Source organism: Dendronephthya gigantea, unplaced genomic scaffold (assembly GCF_004324835.1).
Source record: "Dendronephthya gigantea isolate DGI-Jeju-01 unplaced genomic scaffold, DenGig_1.0 000011F, whole genome shotgun sequence".
Classification (NCBI taxonomy): Eukaryota; Metazoa; Cnidaria; class Anthozoa; order Malacalcyonacea; family Nephtheidae; genus Dendronephthya; species Dendronephthya gigantea.
In genome coordinates, this window is record NW_021163021.1 from 2,376,763 (window position 1) to 2,396,788 (window position 20,026).

At 35.6% G+C, this 20,026-nt stretch overlaps 1 protein-coding gene and 1 pseudogene across 1 annotated transcript; one reads left to right on the forward strand and one right to left on the reverse strand.

The window, feature by feature from the left end:
• Positions 1-2,888: 2,888 nt before the first annotated feature.
• On the reverse strand, positions 2,889-3,551 carry LOC114518690 (stress response protein nst1-like). Its single transcript, XM_028538695.1, has one exon. It carries the CDS (start codon positions 3,549-3,551, stop codon positions 2,889-2,891), a length of 663 nt encoding a protein of 220 aa, XP_028394496.1.
• A 12,244-nt stretch (positions 3,552-15,795) lies between these two features.
• LOC114518691 lies at positions 15,796-16,448 on the forward strand (annotated as a pseudogene).
• Positions 16,449-20,026: the final 3,578 nt, after the last annotated feature.

Below are 20,026 nucleotides of genomic sequence, written 5' to 3' on the forward strand. Positions count from 1 at the left end.
GCATCAAATTCAACTGAGATAACCCCTTGTACCTACTCTCTACTCTTGTTCGCTGTGCATAATCTTGAAGAACAGAATTCTGAAGTACTTCCTCTTGTGCATCTTCTGTATCAAGAATCACTTTTCTGCTGTTTTCTAAAGAAACAGTAACAAAACTATATGTACAGCCTACCAAAGGCAAACTGAGTAACGTATGGGCAGTCTCTTGAGCAGCCATGTCTCTATCACCAGCAACTTGGATCATTGCTTTCTTGATTGCAAAAGACACTTGGCTATCATTCTGTAATGAAGACACAGACAACTTTAGTATATCGGAAGCAGATTTTGATCGTGGTTTTCCTTTCGCTGCATACTTGGCCACATATCTTGCACATGCCTTTTCATCTACAATTACCTGTAAATCCACATTGGCCCGCCAATTTTCAAGCATGACCCTGTTGTGCAAATTCAATCTTTCATCGTTTCTCTTGGTTTGCAACTCTGAGTGTACAGATTTATTTTTCTCACCTTGAACTTCATAAATCAGCGCAGTCTCCTCTTGTAATGGTTTTGGAAACCCAAATCTGCACTCTGCAGGAAGGTCAGACCTCTTCTTTTTCAGGCATTAGGCTGGACTGCATCTTGTGTGCCTCTCTACTGAATTTACTAACCTGTGATAATCGTCGTAACGATTATCAACTGATGTGGCTTTCACAGCAGAAGGGTGTGGATCTGGTACTCTCCAGTTCTCATCAGGCAGATCTTCATTGACTGTGGTCACAAGCCAGTCAACATAACTTTAAAAGGGATAAAAAGTTACAAATTGGTTAATACCTAATTTGTATATTTTTTTCATAATTGCTGTTTACACTCCCAATTCCTTAACAATAGGAATTAGCAATTCCTGAAGAAAATATACGAGATTTTGTTTTTTTTGTGAATGTATGTGGAAGCTGTATTTTTAGATATTTGCAACATTGTGGCATTTGTATTATTAGTATGCTAAACTGATAATATACAGTAGGCTAAAAGTCTGGAAAAAGTCTTGGACACAATCTTGCAATCTATATGCATGGTGAGTGTAATTTAAATAAACAATTTAAATATTCACCTGATTAGCTTTCTCTCCGCATCTTGACCCTCTCTGACAATATCCTGGCAAGAGAATTCAAAATCGTCAGGGGACATTTCATTTTCTTTCTCAAGCACTGCTTGACATGCACGTTTACGTAACAACCGGATATCTGGGTCATTCTTTCATTTAGCACATCCATGAGCATGTATACTACCTCTGGCCTGATATTCAAACCTATACCAAAACCATTCAGCACCCAAGACACCTTGAAGCCAATGTTTGATAAACTCCTGTAGCCTTTGCATGAAGAACCAATCTGTCATGTGTGGATTGTCTATCACTGCTTGTGCTCTTTCTGTTCTTGATGCACCCTCATTACTTTGCAACAGTCTTTGCAAGTCTGGCCAATGGCTATCAGCTGCACTAAAAGTAAAGAAAAAGGTAGGGCAACCTTTTTGTTCAATCAGGGCCAAGAGTTCTTGTAGTCTCTGATACCAATACTGATTTGTTCCTTTAATTTTTGAAACATAACACACCCGTTGCAAACGATTTACCATTTGATTTGCACTCATCGAGTTTACCATTGTCTTCAGCTCCTCCATAGTCATGTTAGCATCTGCTGGATGTTGCCGCAAGTAAATGTTAGCTTGTGACAACAACTGATGTCTCTGCTTCATATTCAATGCCCAGTATGGAACCGGGGATGTGAGGCAAACCTCCATTCAAACTTACCATTTGGCAGCCTCTCTGCAAACTTCATCAGGTGTTTGAATGCCTCTGCCAAACTTACCTCATGTTGCCTGACTCTGTTTGTTGGGTCACCTTTCCCATGGGGAAATAGTGTGGGAAATGCCATGCTTGCCAAACCATCTGTTTTAAACTCATTAACAGCATTACCTTCAGTTCAGGGCCAGTCCAAAGAGTCAACCTCATTCACTGCATCTTGAATAGCTGCACCATCCTTTCTTTGTCTTTGCCGCATAGAAATAAATGATGTACTGCCATTTCCTAAAACTAATTCTTCAACTGTTGCATTAGCACTCATTACAGGTTCTTGTGGGGGGCCCTCATTTTCAACATGAACTGGAAGTTCATTGTCATCAATAATATACCTTAGCAGGGACACCATTTTCAGGTAGACTTTGGATAATATCCCTGTCAATTTCAATATCTTTGAAAAATGGCTTGTTTGTTTTCAACCACAATATAGCTTCAAGCACCCTGTGTCGACGAACTGTAAAATCTTTATGTGTTTCATCAGCACCCTGCCTTTGCACAATCATAACAGGCAAGTCAGCCACTTGTGCAGGCAACCTATTCAAAAAACTTTGAATATCCTGTGGTAAGTTTAGCACATGACCTTTGTAGCCCCTTTGCCCACCATGTTTTCTGTAGACTTGCATGATGGGGCAAACCCTTGAAATCAGCGTTTTCTCTACCTGTGTCAAACCTCTCAATTGCTCTGGAACAGTACCTGGGTCCATGTCATTGCCAGCACTGAAATTCTTTGGTGATTGCTTGTCTCTTTGACTCCGGTAACAAACATAAGGATCTGCCGCCAAGTTTTGCTTTGTCGGCCAAGTCTCTTTACAAATTGTGCACTGCCGATGCTCTAAATGCTCTTGATCTAAATGAAAACTGTGCATATCATTTCGTACAAACTCATGCAAGGGGTTGTCAACATTTTGCCAACCACCTTCAGGCAAATATTGGTCTGAACTACAGCTACTTACAGCATGTGTACTTTCTTCGTCACACATTCTTACCCGATTGTTTTCTGACTGTAGCTCCTGAGGTTTCGACCTTGTCTCGTATGATTTTTTCGCATGTTTCCTCATATTCTCAAGTCTTTCTCCTCGTTTTTGGACACTTTCACGTTGCCTTCTCTCTCTTGCGTTTGCTTTTTTTCTTCCCTTTGCATCTCACTTGCTTCACTTGTACTTGCTTCCTTTCTCCGTTTATAAGCAGCCCTACGCTTTGCCAAACAACTTTCTCTTTGCTCTGGCGTTTGTTGTTGTAAAAGTTGCCGTTCTTTCCCTCTTTGCATCTCAATTTCCTCATTTGTACTTGCTTCACTACTCCATTTATAGGCATCTCGTCGTTTTGCCAAACGACTTTCTCTTTGCTCTGGCGTTTGTTGTTGTAAATGTTGCCGTTCTTTTCCTCTTTTTGTCTCAATTTCTTCACTAGTATTTGCTTCGGTCCTGCGTTTATAAGCGGCCTTGCGTTTCGCTAAACAACATTCCTTTTGTTTCGGGGTTTCCTGATGAGATTTTTGTCGTCTTTTTTCTTTCTGTTTTCCTCTTTCATCGATTGTACTTACCTCAATACTTCTCTTGTACGCAGCCCTTTGCTTTTCTAACCGACACTGCTTTTCCTCTGGCGTTTCTGCATCCAACAGGGCTCGGTTGTTTATCCTTCTTCTTGCCAGCCTTTCATCATCATTACCTGCATCTTTTTTCCCATCTTTTAGCTTCTCACTTACCCTATTCGCCATCTTCCAAATGAAAATTTTCTCGTTTGTTAAGAGTGTTTGTTTTTTTTCTTTTAAAAATGCTGTATTCAGCAGAGTTGATTTGATACGAAATGTCTTTTTAAAAAAAGTTTTAAAGACAGTTAAATCTCTGACGTTTTAGTTTTAATCCAAACTGTTCATCTTAGCCAATCAGCGAGTTACTAATTACCAGTACTTTACTCGCTTACATTTCGCGCATGCGCACAAGTACCATGACCATTGAACGTCCACGGTCCACGACATAGAATTTGAGCAACTTTGGATTCCGCTATGTTCTGTCACAATACCCGGGTGTAATAAATCTCCCAGTGGAATTAGTACCCTCGCACGGCGCTTCGCACTGGCTCGGGGATTATGCAAACCCAGCTGCATAAAATTGAAAGTAATATGTTTTTTTTCAAAGCCTTAACTTAATTGCTACATATATTTACGAACAGGTGCATTCGAATTCTAACAAAGTTTGATTACAGGGGACACTCTACATACATATATATATTATTCAATACAGTTCTATTTTGAGTTTTAGTTTTTTACTTGAGTTCAAAGTTTGCGATTTTTTCTGGATGCCCACTTTCTCAGAACTACATCAAGACAATTTGTATCTGTTAAGCCCTTTTCATTTGAGGGGACAATTAGGTCTTCAAGCCTTTCACTTTTCATTTTTTATCAGAAATAATTTTTTACAATCTTCATTTTGCTAAATGACCTTTCAATATCTGCCATACTAACGGGTGCAGTAAACAGAAGTTAGTGGCATCTGTAAACGTTAGAGAACATTTTTTATGTTTAAAAGCACTCTCACCTGTGTCATGGACTGGATTACACACATCTTCCATCTTGTTTACAAAGTTAACAAAAATCTCAAGTTCTGCGGCTAGTGACATATAGGACCTACATGGACTGATGGAGGAAAAAGTCCACTTTCATTTACTCTGTATCACATTAACATTTCTCATATCACAGGCAAAGTGTGCCAGATCATTCAATGCAGCTTTGTGGGGATCTGAGGAGAAATGCTGCTGCAGCTTTCCTTTCTTATCCTTCCCAACGCTTCTCCTATCCCATAAACGAACCTCAGTCATCCAAGCCTTCAACGCTTTCTTCTTTCCTCGTCCACTAGGCAATAGAGCCCAAACAAAAAGGATGTATAGCCCGCTTTTATACTGTACTCTATATGGGGATATTCTTTGTACCCCATTGATGAAAACATATGTTACTTATTTTGGGAAATTTTCCGGGTAGCGGTTAAGCTTTGGTTGGTACGGGTCATTTTTAATTATTCTTTCCTTCTGAAGGTCAGGCAATTTTTTCAGCCAAAATCAGAGATTTTTTCCCTCTTCCACCTGATCAACTGGAATTTCCTTTAAATCCTCTTGAAAAACCTAGAAAGAACACCATTTTTTAAACGATTTACATGATTTTTACTAACGAATAAAATAGTCTGTCAAATAAACTTTTTCATTTACTCTGTATCAATTAGTAGCATACACAAGCCACCAACCATTTTTTGTTTGTATCTGAATCATCCTCATTCTCACTTTCATTGCTTTCAAATATTTTTTTATATATGTTGTCAATTTCTAATTCCAAAGTACAGTGCAACATGAGTGGTTATATCAGTTAAATAAATGTTTGAGTTAATATTATCCATGATATTGATATACAAGGCATGTTAAATATGACATCAAATAAATAAATTTATTAACATAGACTATGTAGTAACACTCAATTTAACAGTTTACCGTAGCAAAATAAAGTTTTGTTTGTGATGCTTGTAACACATCTTGGGATTTCCTTTCACCATTATGGTTATTTGTATTGTGCTTCAAAAAATTATCAGTGTTCATCTCGGCACAACAATCTTTGAACTTAACCTTTGGTCTATAACATTGCATATGTTGGGATTTCACTTTTTTAACTGGGGGTTCTTCAACTTTACCATCCTCCTTGCCACCTGAAGCTCCACCTCAAGATGAAATCATATCAAAAATAATAAATTCAGGTCATTAACATAATGGTAACATGGACACACAGAATCATCATCACAATACAAATGGTACACGTTAAAAATAAAACACTATAAGAATTACAGATATATTTCTATAAATATAACTCACCTTCTATTGAGTTATAGTGCCTATGAACTTCTTGGTGTTCTGGTTGATGATACCCTAAGTTGGAAGCCACATTGTGAGAAACTCCTCAAAGACTGTTCCAAGTGTCTTGGCCTATTAACCAGATTCAAGAAATACATGCCACCTACAGTTCTAAAGTCGATTGCTGAAGCGTTAATATTGTCTAAACTGAACTACTGTTGTACTGTATGGGGTGCTGTATTAAACCAGGATTCTATAAATTATCTACAAAAGCTTCAGAATAAGGTGGCTAGATTAGTTTTAAATTATAAAATTAATGAAATCTCTAGAAAAGATTTACTTAGCGAAATAGGCTGGCTAACTGTCAGGCAAAGGATACATCTCCAAACTGTCATGATGTTACATAAATCATTATACACCTATGAACCTTCCACAATTTATATGCATCTTCGTGTATTAGAAATTTTACATGAACATGGCACAAGGTTTTCATTAAGGTGTAGGAACGATAAATTATTATTAAAGAAACCTCAATTCAAGAAGAAAACATTTTTAGCCCGGGCATTTAGAGTTAGAGGAATTGAAATATGGAACAATCTTGATAGTGAAATAAGGAATATAGCCTGTAAGTCTCGGTTTAAATCTGTCTTCTGTAAGCAGCTTGAATGGTTTATATAGTATGTTTTAGATCTCTTTTTACTCAAATTATAAAATAGCTATAAATATTTATCATATATTTATTCGTTTAATCTATAGGAGTTTTACTTAGAATTTTAGTAGATTATTTACATAATTTATTTCAATTAGACCTCGTGTAAACTAGCTTAAGCTAACTGAGGATCTTATTAAATACAAAAATACAAATACAAATACTATGTCAGCGAATACAAAAAATGCAAAAAATTGTGAAGAAATTTTTAGAGTATACCTTTGTCCTTTCGACCAGGCGAAAATTACCATGTTCTCTGTTGTGCATTTGCAGTCTAGTCTTTCACACCAGCAGAACTAGATTACCGTCATTTCTAAACATTTTTTTGTTTTGTTTTTAATCCATTTCATTTACTAAATTAAAATGGTGGATGCACCAGGAGTGGAGTTATAAAACCATTCAACAATTGTCTTTTAAAAGACAACCAATTAAATCTTTTGAAAAACTACCACTGGAAGATATATCCTGGAGCAATTCAACATTTTTTGTGCGTATATCATTAATGAAACATTTATAACAAGCCGATAAAACCCGCATTTATGTTGCAATCTCTGGGCTTTAAAAAGAGTTTTCTCCAAGCACGTGCATTGAAGAGAATTTCAATACCTGTATGAACAATTGAAATTTCAAAAGAGTGACAGTGACCATATGTTTGTCGATTTAAGTGTGAGATACTGTGTATATTTATGTTTACAGTGATTGTTGGATAATTATTAAATTTGGATAAAGCATAATACTCATAATACTCATACTAATATTTACTTTTGCCAGTCACAAGCAATACATTTGTATATATGAACATAATTTAAGTTACTAAAGTTAAGAATACTATATTCTACTATGTCGAAATCGAAAAAAGCAGCAGATTTGCAGCAACAAATAGTAGATTTGATTCTAAAGACAGTGATATTCTGAACTCCATCGCTGAGGCCGTATCATCTGCTATAATCAATAACATTTGCAGAAACTAAAGCTTTATTTCTAAAGTATCTAATAAGATTGGCGGAAATGAGGCAGTTACTAGCAAGATAAGGCAAGAAATTCACGAGAGTTTATCCTTTGATTATAAAGATTTGCAAGATAAGTATATGGCGCTTGAAAGCACTTGTAATCAGATGAAGAAATTGTTTAATAACCTAAGTGAATTATATGACGATTTAGAACAATATGGAATACGTAATTGTTTGGTCTTTCGTGGGATTTCTGAATCACCTAAAGGCGCAACTGAAAATACAGACGCGAAAATTATTGATGTTGTTAAAAACAAATTAGGGTTAAATATAAATGAATCAGACCTAGATAGATCTCATAGATTGCCACGAAAGACCTTGCTAGCCAGTACAACGAAGCCAAGGTCAATTATCGTAAAATTTGTGAGCTGTTTAATTTGTGAGCTGTTTTCAATATAAAATCTGAGGTGTTTGGAAATAAACGAAAGTTAAAATCAACTGGTATTAGTATCACAGAGAGTTTGACGAAGAAGCGTTTAGAATTATTTCACACCACATCAAAACGTTCTAATGTTGAGTGTGGACACTCGATGGTAGGATTGTTGCTCTGCTTGCAGAAAGCAAAAGGAAGGTGTCTATCGAAAGAAATGAGGATTTGCGCAATTGTGTGGCTGAATGAACCTGCTAACATTAATTGCTTAGATTTTAGTGTGTTACAGTATTATGTCTATGAATTTATTTATAGACTAAAGTTGTGCTTTATTATGGCGTTATAGTGTGTGTAAGATCAAGCGACTTCTTAGTTAGTATATGTACGTGCCTTTTTATGGCGTTATAGTGTGTGTGAGATCAAGCATTTTCTTAGTGTATGTCCATGTCTTGTTTATAGTGTGTTTAAGATACATTCTAGGTGTCTAGCTGATTAGCTTCGTTAAGACGGACCTTTGAAAGCCTAGGAAATCGGAAAACGAAATTATTAAGCTATAAACATGTAAATTATTTTATAATTTAGATAGGTAATAATACAATAATACAATGCAATACACTTTTTGACATCATATTATATGCCATCTCGTCCATCTCGCCGCGTTTGATTTGAAGGAAAAAAACATGTCATATATTTTGTGAATAATGAACAATCGAGAATCTCTTCTTACCTTTGCGACAGGTATATGAATACTCGGGAATCAGATTTACCTTTTCTTTATACAATCGACTCAGATAAGCTGTAAAACGATAAATGTAAAATACTTTAGTTGAAGACACATTTTCATAATTTACACAAATTTTCATTCCTATTACAAACTATAAAATAATATTTACTTACGTTGATGACCTTGATACTTCCAATGGAAAGAAAATTTCAAACAAAACTAAGGTAGATTATGTTTGAAATAAAGGGAGATTTTTTTCTCGCAAAGTAAAGCTTGCAACGGAAACGAACGCGCGGTGTATGTGTGATCGCAATCTGAGCCTATGAATTTTATCGACTGGTCCCCAGCACTGACCATATATGGTATTGACATATCACAGATTCACAGGCTCGCAGCATCTATTCGGATTTCGGTATTGAAATGTTTCTGTCGTCTTAATCGTATATATTAATATATTTTTATATAATATAGCATTTCGTCCATCATCGCAATATGGAATAATTGGTATGTTTTACCGGTAATTCATGAGCCGCCTGCATGTTCGTAACTGTCTCACTAAGACTCACAGATTCTCGCTAACTGAACCGTTTGGGTGATGAACGTACATCGCGCAGCGATTTCATGATAAATTGAACTTTAAATTCAAAAAACCGCAATGCGAAATTTTCGAACTGAATGTTAATAGCATTTCCATAATCAAACATATATAGACACATTCAACAAAAATGTAACCATGATCGAACCTTAATATCGACTTCCAAAGAACGTTGTCACAACCTGGCAATGTAACGTTAATACGACGAAAGTGTCACCCTGATCAAACGTTATTCTCAACTTTCAACCAATGTTGTCACAAGGTTGCGATGTAACATTGACACGACGAAACTGTCACCTTGAACAACCGTTAATCTCGGCTTTCAACCAACGTTCTCACAACGTTGCGATGTAACGTTGATACAATGAACAATATCACCTGTAGATCAAACGTTAAACACAACGTTAATAATAATAATAGTGATAATGATGACGATGACGATGACGATGACGATGACGATGACGACAATAATAACAATAATAACAATAATAACAATAATAACAATGGAAACTTTATTTTCTTTAATACATACTTACAATTGTAAATCTCACTGTTAAAGGTAATTTACAATTGGCTACTTGATACATAAAAATTTGATATATAAAAATTTGATTATACATTATGCATTATTACACCTTACATTTACACAAGTACACAGTATAACAAGCAGATTAAAATTTTAGTAAATCTGGGTTTGTCCAATCCTTGTTTCTACAACAAAAAACGTAATATGTTGACCTAATTGCAATATTAATGACCTTTCTGATTATATATCGTACACCAGCCTTGTCGGATTTTAAACTTTCCAACATATCAATGAAGACTGAGCATTCTTTCTCAAAAACACCAAGAACACTAATCGACAGATTGACGAACTTTACTGTTTTAAAATATTTCTGCTGTTCCGTAATCGTATCTTTATATTTCACGTGTTTTTGCTGCGCATTTTTTCTTAGATTAGTTTCGTACCCGACGGTTAGTTCAAGGATATAAAGACAATTGTCTTTGGTCACAATTAGTAGATCAGGACGATATTCTTCACCAGTAATTATTGAGGGATTCGGGAATGATGGCAAGTCAGCATAGATGTTTTGAATATATTCCTTGGGAACGTTATTGGCAAGAAAATTTAGGATTGAATCGTGTCTCCAAGTAAATCGTTCTAGGTAGGAACTGCAACCAGAGACAACGTGCAACAATGATTCAGGGTTAAGGCAGAATGAACATTCAGAAGACGACGAGAGTCCCCACTTATGTAGATTTTTCCGGATTGGTAGTGAATTGTTGATGTACCGAATGCTGAAGTTGAAAATATTTCTTGGTAGTTTCGATTGACACCTTGACCAAATACAGTTTACTTCGGGTAGAGAGAATTTTGTTATGCTGGAAAAGAACGAACCTTGACATTTCAGTTGATTTTCTAATTTATCTTCTTGACTTTTTCTGAATGACTTAACAACTTCTTTCGTTGAATTATATTGATCATATTGAGTGTTAGTATGATTAGAAGAAGATTTCCATAGGTGTTTTATTGATTCTTTAGGAGAAGATTTCAAGACACTGCGGATAGTTGTTTGACATTGGTTGAATTTAGTAGAAGGAGGAATGATGTTAAGACCAAATTTGTTTCTAGTTAGGTAAACGTAACTAAGCGATCCAGAGATAGGGAGTTCAAGCCATTTTCGGATGTACTGTTTGAAAACTGAGTCCAGGTTTTCAGAAATCCAGGTTTTTTGAATGGATGCTACTGTGAGATGCCACGAGAGTTTTGAAAGTACATAACGGCTGTATAAAAGAATTTTATATTTTGGGTGCAGTGGCTTCAGATCTATATCTTTCATCAGGTGAATAAGGAGAGTAATTCTGATTTGTGTTCGTCATTTGTCATTTTGTAATTGAAGAATCTTCCTAAATAACAAAATGATTGACCAATTTGCGTAACTGGGATTAAGCATCTATTAATGAATAACTTCGGGAGGTATTGAATTGATTTAGTGAGAGCTTTCTTGATGCCAAAGGTACTGCATTTGTCCACTTGTATGATCATGTCTGACCATTGACACCAGATCGCAAAACGTTTTAGTAGGATTTGATTTTCAGATTCTTGGCTGGTTACTACAGCTGCGTCGTCGGCAAATTGAAACCAATGAACCGGGTTGAGAAGTTTATACGAAAAACCAAATTGTTGATATTTTTCCGACTTTATGTGCTGGATAAAGGTGTTGAAGCATAAGTTGAATAACAATGGACTGAGGCAATCACCTTGTAAAACTCCACGAGTTACATTTATAAATGGGGTACTAAAATCAGGCGTGATGATTGATGTTCTAAAATAATAATAATAATAACGACAACGACGATGATGACAACAACAACAACAATAATAATAATAATAATAATAATAATAATAATAATAATAATAATAATAATAATAATAATAATAATAATAATAATAAAAATAATAATAATAATAATAATAATAATAATAATAATAATAATAATAATAATAATAATAATAATAATAGTTATAGTGATAATAATAATAGTGATAATAATAATAATAATAGTGATAATAATGAGTAGATGGGTTACTATTTACTCTAGGGTTATGATTTCGACATATACAAGTTAATAATTACTTAATTTTAGTTTAAACCTTTACTTTGATGCTTGTGGCAGGCTATTTGCAATTATTAGTTCCGGTCATTGCATTTGTGTTGTATTCATTGCATGCAAAGTTAAATTTTTATATGTCTGATTGTTTGTTAGTTATTTTAAAGTTTGGGCCCTATTTTGCTTTCCGCTGTTTAACTTCTTAACTTGGTTTTGTTACAATCTCTAATTAAAATTGCTCATTACGATGGATGATTGCTTACCACAATATCAGGACAGTAGATTAGAGTCACTACCGCAATTTGAGATCCTGTCTAAGTTCGATCAAATCTCACATCTCTTGCATATTGATATTGACTCTCAAATTCCAATTAACATTGATTTTAATTATTATTCCACTGAAGCGTTTAATGACTCTCCGATATTCAAAATTTGAAAGCTAGTAACAACTCATCATCATTTATGCATATTAACATAAGGAGTTTATCGGCAAATTTTGATAAGTTGTCACTCTTATTTGAAAAATTACATTTTCCATTTTCTATAATAGGTCTATCGGAGACTAAAATAAGAACTGGTGAAATTTGTGTTACTAATAATGATTTACCTGGATATAACCTTATCTCAACCTAGCCTTAGCAACGCCGGTGGTGTGGGATTTTATATAAGAAATAATTTGAATTACAGTATAAGAAATGACTTTAGTATATCAAAAGATGATGCCCAAGCCTTAGAAAAATGGAAAACTAACATGTGGGGTTCTGTGTAGACACCCCAAGACTGATATTGATTCATTTACTAATTATTTATATCGATGTTTAGATAAGATTCAACAGGAAAATAGGACATGTGTGATTATGGGAGATTTCAATATTAATCTTATCGAATATTCAACACATGTGCCTACTGAGAATTTTGTTAACACTATGAGTTTGTATTTTTATACTCCATATATACTTAAGCCGACTAGGATAACACACCATTCTGCAACACTTATTGACAATATATTTCTTAATTCCGTGAAGTATCTTACTGTTAGCGGTAATGTCCTTTCCGATATCTCTGATCATCTTCCTAATTTTCTGATTATAAACAATCTTAGGACACCCCCAAGAAATGTTAATGTATATAAAAGAGATTATTCTCAATTAAATGTTGTTTCCTTAATCGATGAAATGAAATCCGTAAATTGGGAACTTATACTATATAGTAGTGATGTTAATGTAATTTTTGATAAATTCTATTCAGTAATAACTAAGGTTATTGAAAAACATGCTCCACTTAAGAAACTAAGCAAAACACAGATAAAATTTAATTCCAAACCGTGGATTACGAAAAGTATTCAAATTTCAATTAGAGTTAAGAATAATCTGTTCAATAAATATCTAAGAACGAATAATTCAATTTATCATCTGCAGTATAAAAAATATAGAAATAAAGTAAGTCAGCTATTAAAAATCAGTAAAGAAAAATATTATAACAATTTTTTTCTAAAGAACATAAAAAATGCGAAAGCTATTTGGAAAGGAATAAAAGACATAGTGACATTAAAAGCGAAAAACATAGGTGTACCTTCAAAAATAATAAAAGATGATGTAGAAGTTGTGGACGTTCAGAAAATTGCCCAAGTTTTTAATGATTATTCTTCAAATATTGGGAGTAACCTCGCCAGTTTAATTCCTGAAACAACTAGGTTACCTTTAAGTTATATGGATTCCACTGTTCAAACTAATAGTATATTCCTTAATCCAATTACAACATATGAAATTGAACAGAGCATTCGATACTGTTAACCATGACATTTTAATAACTAAGCTTCATCACTATGGTGTATGTGGTGTAGTAAAAGAATGGTTTGCTTCTTATCTTGATAATCAAAGACAGTTTGTCCAAATTGGCTACTCTAAATCTAACGAATGTGTTGTCCCTTGTGGAGTATGCCAAGGTTCTGTACTTGGTCCTTTGCTATTTCTTCTCTACTTAAATGATTTCCATAATTGCTCAAAAGTTTTTGACTTCCATCTTTTTGCCGATGACTCGAACCTATTTTGTACTAACAAAAGTTTATTGGATCTTGAATATACTGTTAACCAAAATATTGGAAAAGTTTCTGATTAGTTTATTTGTAATAAACTTTCCCTTAATATTGACAAAACAAATTTTGTTCGATTTCATCCACCACAAAAGAAAATTCAGACTACAATGAAGATTTATATTATACTGTATCCAACTGAATTAAAACAAGAAAGTAGTACCCAATATCTTGGAATTTATATTGATTCTAACTTAAATTGGAAAAATCATATTCAGCATGTTACGAAAAAAATTAAACGAAGCATTGGTATTTTGTCTAAAATCCGACATTATGTTACTTCACACCTGACCCTTCAATTATATTATTGCTTGATATATCCGTACTTAAGTTATGGGGTCTCGGTGTGGAGTAACACTTACATTTCTACTCTTAATCCATTAATAATTTTACAAAAAAGAATAGTTCGAATTATTACATTTTCTAAATTCGATGAACACTCTAATCCTCGGTTCAAGCAACTTAAGATTTTGAAATTTGTTTACCTTGTATTTCTTCATAATGTTTTATTTATGTATGATTATTATTCTGATAACCTCTTGCCATTATTTCAAAGCATTTTTAAGCATGTTTCCTCAGTTCACAATTATTATACAAGATTAGCTGTAAGAAATACTTGGTAAATTTAGTCTCAGGTTTCAGGGTCCAAAGGCATGGAATGCCATTGATGATGAGTTAAAAACATTAAACAAGTCAGTTTTGAAGAGGAGGATTGTGGAAAGTTTAATTGGAGCCTATTGATTTTTGCAATATTATATAAGTAATAGACAGATAATTAATAATGTCCTGGCACTCATTTAGAAGTGCCAGAGCATCTTTAAAAACGTGCCACCGCTAAAAGTTTCATGGAAAAGCGATATACTCTACCATGGGTAATCAGACTCGATTAGCTATGCTATTTTTGATTTACCTGTGCTAAATACGTGCTTTATATTTCAATATAATATTGTAAATAACAGTGGTGGTGTGTATGAGGCGCATTAAATTATTATTGTTGTTATTGTTGTCGTTGTACACTGTTATAATATTGCAGGATTCAGATTTATACTCTATTAAAACCTGTGGACCAAGCAAAACAATTCAACATCAAAGGGCTCGAGATAGAGTTCAGGAAAGAGCACAATCAATTAATTTTCAGGTGGATCTATCAACCAGACCCAGAAAATGTTCCAGTGTAGTGCGATTGTGGCTGGCTGTGGATGTTACAATCTAAAAACATTCTGGACCTTTTCTGTGTTACAGACATAGATCTCCCTATTAATTAAAGGGAGGATCATTTTAGATATTTAAAAAAAAATTGGGTACTGGCACCTGTTAATCAAATTGTAATGTGCAATATGCTTTATTTTTTTATTGAAAATCCTCATATTAATGCAGGCTTAAATCATATGGCTGTATCTTATTGCAGTAAGGAAATCCATCAAATATTGAAATATATACCAGCACAACAATTAGTACATTGTTTTTATTTGGTCTTAAATTACTTGTTTATTCTTGATAGCTGTTCTAACTCACCAGTGCTGTATGGCTGCGATAACACTGAAGCAACGGTGATCTATTATTGAATATTGATACTAGAATGTGCAATTAGGTTTTTTAAAACATACCTTTCCTTTTAGGTGGACTGCCTTTCAGGGCTTATACGTTCCACCTACTAAAAGTCATGCTTTCTAAATGCTAGTGATTGCCATTCTATAGACTACTGACTGATGGGTTTTAATCAGTTCTTTGACCCAAAAGTGCAGGGACATGGGGATATGTTAGGACCAATTTTGAAGGAGGTTAAAGACCTCAAACAGATGGTGAATATGCTAATAAACAACCCCTCCGACAGTGAAATTAACTTAAGCGAAAGCAATGGGAAACTCCTCGTGATAAAGCTGCTGACGAAAGCTGCAAAAGCGACACACTAATTAAGACTAAAACCTTGAGCAAGAACTTGCTCATGGAAGTTGTCCAGGAGCTGGAAATCACAGAGAAAACAAGTGCAGATGTTGACAAGGAGCTCGTTCAACTTATGGAGGGACTCTTCAAAGACAAACTACAAGAGGACAAAATTCAAGTAAGAGTGGACAAGTATGCAAGCCCAGGAAATGTCGAGGGTTTCCAAACGCCCCGGGTGAATCCTTTGATATGGAACCAAATTCCCAAAAGACACAAAACGCCCTTGTTGCATCCACAGTTGCTATGATGAAAGCGACTAATTTAGTCATCAAAAACGGTGATGAAACTACCAGAGATAATGACAAAAAGGTGGTGACAATACTAACAGATGCTATTACACTAGCAACACAATGCTTTCATGACATAAACACATCGAGACGCCAAGCGATGAAAAAAGACCTTCACAGAGACTACTCTGCGCTTTGTACCTCGACAACCGTCTGTGCTGCATCAGAATACCTGTTTGGAGATTTATGAAAGCTCACTAAAGATATATCAGATGCAAATAAACTTGCAAAAAGAGTGTGGCTGCCCTCATCAAGAGGTCATGTTAATAGAAAGTTTCAGTCCGGTTTGGAAATGCAGGGATACCAGAGCAGCCGAAGGTTTTAACCATACGCAAGGCCACAGAATGATTTTTTGTCCAAAGGCCGAAACCCAACATCAAAAGGAGAGCGACCACAAGTAGAATCTCATGTACATACCGCACAGGAAGAAAAGAACTAACACAATTCAAAAGTTACTTGACAACCAACCAAAATTTGTTGCAGGGCAAATTGCCCATGCCTTGTGCGAATGGCAAAAACTCACTTCTGATCCCATTATCATAGAATTTGTAAGGGGTGTGAGGATAAAATTTTGCCTAGGGCAAAGGCCACAACAGGAAAGTACACGACCTAGTAATTTTAACTGTACACAATAGGTGATAATTGCTAATGAAATTCAAAACCTCCTACAAAAGGGAATTATTGTACTTCCTTCAAATGAACCAGGGGAATTTACACACCGCACACACCGCATGATACTTAATTTGAAAAAATTCAATGAGTATGTTGAATACCATCATTTCAAGATGGATACACTAGAAACAGCTATAGAAATGATGAAGCCTTGTTGCTTCATGGCATCAATAGACCTGAAAGATGCATACTATAGTGTACCCATATGCACAGAGCATCAAAAATTTCCAGTCTATGAAACATTACATAGCAAAGGTTACCTGAACATGGGATACATAGATGATTCCTACTTACAAGGAGATACACATAATGAATGTTGTGAGAATATAGAAAACACAATATCCCTGTTTAGGAAGTTGAACTTTCATTTGCATTCAACAAAATCAGTCATTAATCCCAAACAGAGACTTACTTTCTTGGGATTCCTTCTTGACTCTACTAACATGACTGTATCCCCTACCAAGGAAAAAATACACAAAACTATAAAAATCTGTGGTAAACTGCATAATAAACAGTATGCAAGAATATCAGAAGTAGCAGAAGTTATAGGAACTATTGTCTCCAACTTTCCTGAGGCACAATATGGTCCCCTACATTTTCGCAGCTTAGAACATGACAAAACAGAAGCACTTGCCCAAAACAAGGGTGATTACCAATCACAAATGCAGCTGGGCGACGCCTCCAAAGTGGAACTGCGGTGGTGGATAGACAACATGGCACATGTAAACAGAGAGATACTGCATCCAAACCCCAATATCATCATACAAACTGATGCCTCAAAAAAGGGGTGGAGGGCAGCCCTTGGTAACCAAAGCAGTGGAGGAAGGTGGACAGATAATGAGGCCACAAGCCATATAAACATTTTAGAACTGAAGGCTGTCAATTTACCAGTCACAGTACCAGAGCAGCTGTATCTTCAAAGGCAAAAGAAAGGGACATACCCTTAGATTGGGACATACCCTTAGAAAGGGACATACCCTTAGATTGAAAATATCTACTATACAGATATTTAATGTATGTTATAATGTATGTAATATTCTCTTGCTCTTTATCCTGACCTGACGAATTGCTCCAACAATCATCATCTTCATCATTACATAGATCCTTAGTGGCAAAATAAGCATTTACTAACAAATTTTACATTGCATCATTCCAATAATCCATACAATCCCTACAAATGAAATGAATTATGCCCCTATCATTGGACATCTGTGATACATATATTAATGAACATATTTTCACCTAGATATTATGCAGTGCAGTAAATGACTGTATATTTGCCTAATTGGAATTACAGTCTGAGCAATTGAGCAACATCAACTGTCTGGTGTTTCAGACATGTAAATATTTAAGAACACTTGCTTTTTAATTTTAATGGCTGATACAATTAGAGTACAAAAATACAAACAATACTCACTGGTGTCAATTGTGGCATGATGTATGGGACCTTGTTTCACTATTCCCAATAGGATCTTTCCAGACAACTCTGTGTGCTTAGAAAGGCGAATAGGGGTCAAATTATGCCCAATAGCTTTTGCAAAATCAAATCTAAAAATTTATTGTAGATTATAATATAGTAATAACAACCTGTCTGATGATGCATGAAAGGTTTATTTGACTAAAATGGGCTATGACCTGTTGATCAACAACAGCCATTTAAGTGCTGTAACATTGGACCGTAAAACCGGGTGTGTCCGTGTCCCAGAGACCATTTGGAAACTAGCACTTTAGTACTTCAGGTTTGCACCATTGTCGTAATATCGTCGCAGTCCCACACCAGTGAAGTTTAGGAATATATATTTCCTTCTATGTACAGCTTTCATATGTAATTGTGTGAGCGTTTATATAGCACTCGCCCTCATTAAATCTGATGTAACTGGCGCGCAAACTATGGTAATACAATCCGATTGTCCGATAACTAACATAGTGCTATTACCATATAAGGCAATTCATTGGTTCGCATTAGCACGGTGTTAGCACTGTTCAAGCGCTGTTTCAGCGCTGTGTTACTTGTACATCTAGCGCAATAGCCGTTCCTCTGACTTCGGTTTAAGCTGTGTTCTAGTGCTGCTAGAATATGTCATCAATGCAAACCGCTACGTCGTATAACTGCTAAGTTTATGCACTATACTTATACATACATATGCATATTCAAATCTATGCTACATTACCCCCTTCTTAGAGGAAGGCATGTCCTCATGCCGGTACTAAAACTCTATGCTATATAAATCGTTCAAACATGCAATACAATTGAAAAAATTTTGTTCAAAGAAACTTCAATTGTTCCATCATTCAATCTAGCTCGTAATCATTCATCCATGTTGGTGGTTGCACAACACGGCGCTGTCGCTTGGGAAGTGCCAGCTCAACTAGGAGTGGTTCATGCTCGTGATTGTGGTCTGGTTGCAGGAAACAGGTGGATTATCGGAATATAAAAGGTCGGTGTCCTGGGTCCAGTACATAGGACCGTTCGCTGTCCCTTTTGATCCCACCATCAACCTGTTCTCCTCCGTGTTGCTGTTGCTGGTCAAGACCTCATCTGTTGCTGGTCAAGACCTCATCCGTCCGAACATCAGGTAATAAAGCGCACAATCGAACATCAGGTAATAAACACTAGATTGATAAACCATCAAACTTTGGGAGATGAACGTTTCAATCTCGTTGATGTTTCGCTATGTACTTCGAAAGCATTGCTTCCAAAGTTAGAATAAATTGCTCGATCATTCCATCTCCCTCCAGGTCATACGCTGACGTACGGGTCTTCTCAATCCCCAGAAGAAGACAGACTTCCTGAAGTAGAGAAGACTCGAAGTTCCGACCTTGATCCATATGAATTCTTTCCAGCGCCCTAAAACGGCAAATAAACTTGTCAACCAGTTTTTGAGCTACCGTCCGTGCCTCTTCATTTGGTATCGCATAACTCTCCATTTCAACAGGTAATCACCAACCACCATGATATACTTGTTACCATTCGTAGATTCTGGAAGAGGTCCAAGGATATAAATCGCAACACGTTCTATTGAGTAGCCAGGAGAGCGGCTAACCGATGGAGCGCGTTGTCCCTTCGTTGCACCCTTACCTGTTTCTCACACTGTCGCACCCAATCTTCTACCTCCGACCGCAGACCAGGCAAGTAAAATCTTTCCCGTACCTTTGAAAGTGTCTTTGTAACACCCAAATGTCCTGCTTTTGGATCGTTATGTAACGAAGTTAGCACGTTTTTCACCAACGATCGAGGTACAACTAACAAAGGTTTCAAAGTTGCTCCGTCTTCGTTCTTGCAACGCCAATACAGTGCATACATAAGTTGCCATTTGAAATAAAACAGTATATTGCACTAATTTC